This window comes from Triticum aestivum, chromosome 3A, assembly GCF_018294505.1.
Source record: "Triticum aestivum cultivar Chinese Spring chromosome 3A, IWGSC CS RefSeq v2.1, whole genome shotgun sequence".
In the NCBI taxonomy this organism is placed as follows: domain Eukaryota; kingdom Viridiplantae; phylum Streptophyta; class Magnoliopsida; order Poales; family Poaceae; genus Triticum; species Triticum aestivum.
This window is the reverse complement of record NC_057800.1, coordinates 746902392-746904503: the sequence shown is the minus strand read 5'-3', so window position 1 is coordinate 746904503 and position 2112 is coordinate 746902392. Positions and strand designations below refer to the sequence as shown.

The 2112-nt window shown below is 50.6% G+C and overlaps 1 protein-coding gene across 1 annotated transcript; it reads left to right on the top strand.

Annotated features, from left to right (window-relative positions):
- The first annotated feature begins 366 nt into the window (after positions 1 to 366).
- Positions 367 to 1607, top strand: LOC123057364 (dof zinc finger protein DOF5.1-like). Its single transcript, XM_044480379.1, has 3 exons — positions 367 to 432; positions 630 to 1005; positions 1567 to 1607. Exons 1-3 carry the CDS (start codon positions 367 to 369, stop codon positions 1605 to 1607), a joined length of 483 nt encoding a protein of 160 aa, XP_044336314.1.
- Positions 1608 to 2112: the final 505 nt, after the last annotated feature.

The following is a 2112-nucleotide window of genomic DNA, read 5'->3' as shown; positions in this document are numbered from 1 at the left end:
AGCAGTGTCAGCAACGTGAGCAGCACTCATCATGAAAAAAAAAGCGAAAATTGCAAATATGGATAACAATAACTAGCGGATGATGTCCTTTTTCTCTCTCCTCTTGGCTAGCTATCGCTCTCCTTCAAAGCTGTCAAGAGCTGGACCCTCCCTGTCTCCTCTAGCTTCATACTTTTAAATAGCGGGATGTGCTTTAGCAAAACTCAATCCATTTTGTTTCTTTGCTATTAGTAATTCTCTGAGTCCGTTTGATTTCCCCAGCTCCTACTGCTGCTGCTGCTGCTGCCAAGTCTCTTCCTCCCACTATCTCTTCTCTCCTCCCAACAGCTATCTCGATCCTCTCTCTAGAAGTCTAGATCACCGACAATGATCTTCCCTCATGGCTTCCTAGATTCATCAAGCTGCTGGAACACCAACCACAACCACCTTCACGTATGCATATTAATTTGTGGTTCTAGCTACTTAATTGTATATCATCTCAAGATTTTGTTCACACAAGAAAAAAAAGAGAGAATATGTTTGTATACTAGCTAAGCTAGGGTTTGATATATATCCTGCTGATGACTGCCCTATATATATTGGAATATACATCTTGGCTGATGCTTGGTTCCTATCTATTTGATTTGCAGCTGCAGCAAATCAGCAGTACTACTCCTTCACCTGCTGGCCCGGGAGATGAACGAGGCATCAACAACAACAATCATGGTCAGGAAGGATTAGTGGCCATGCTTGGAGCCAGAGGGCATAGTGGTGATGGTGGCGGCTTTGCCGAGGACGGTGACGGTAGAGGTACCGGGAATAGCAAGCCGATGCCCATGTCGGAGCGGGCACGGTTGGCAGGGGTGCCGAGGCCGGTACCGGGGCTCAACTGCCCACGCTGCGAGTCCACCAACACCAAGTTTTGCTACTTCAACAACTACTCCCTCACCCAGCCCCGCCACTTCTGCCGCGCCTGCCGCCGCTACTGGACCCGTGGCGGCGGTCTCCGCAACGTCCCCATCGGAAGTTACCACCGCCATCGCCATGCCAAACGCACCGCAAAGCCCACGGCTGCGTCGGCAGCCAAAGCCATTGTGACAAGAACGCCGACAACGCCCAGCATTACTGCTGGCATCGCCGGCATGGCCACTGCACCTTCCGGGTTGCAATACTCGATGTTCGGCAGCGCGCCGCTGTTGGCCGACTGCTTCGACCCACAAGGCCTTGGTCTTAGTTTCCCCGACAGCCTGCTCTTCGTGAACACCAGCGCCTACGTTCCTGATGACGGTGGGGACCACCACCACCACCACCAGGGGAGCAGGAACGACGTGGAACAAAGGGCGGCAGTGCAGATGCACAACCACCCGTTCCTGCACACCATGTCTGTGCCGCCAGCTGCGGCAATACCGACCACAATGGTGGCGATGCATGGCACGATCCACCTAGGGCTACTGAGTGGCGGCCGCGACAACGGCGAGGAGGGTGGAGGACATCACCAGTCAATGATACCAGCCAAGGGAGACCACCACCAGCAGCAACAGAATTACCCAAGCAGCAGGAGCATGTATGGGGATATCGCCGATGGAGGTGGCGGCGGCTACAATTTCTATTCCAGGACTAGCTACTAATGCAGGTGCAGCTCGTAATTGAGATCTTGCTTGCTCTTGCGAACCGAGATCAATGCATGATGGTCATGTGTGTATAGAATCTTTATCACTACAATATCTTTTACAAGAACTCTGAGATCGATGGAGATCTTTAGAGGGGGATATCATACACAAGAAAGTTATCATTTTGTTTGTTAAATGTTGTTTGCTCACTATGCTCATAATTTATGGTGATCTTTACTTGTTGTTCAAGTACTTATTTGCAGCCAAGTGTTGTACTGTGTGTTGGTTGTTGAATAAAGCTAGCCGCAACTCGTGTTCATGCACTAGCAGCATTTTTAGCTGCCATGGCACGCATTTGGCAGGGATTTCGGTACCCATGGCAGCGATTTTAGGCTGCCACAGCAGCGCCTCTTTTTTCTATTTTCCTGTTAGCGTTTCTAGCTCATAGGCTAAACGGTTTGCAGTGTTTCTCGTGGCATGCTCAATGCTTTCATGGAATCACACGAATCGGTAGGGATCGTGG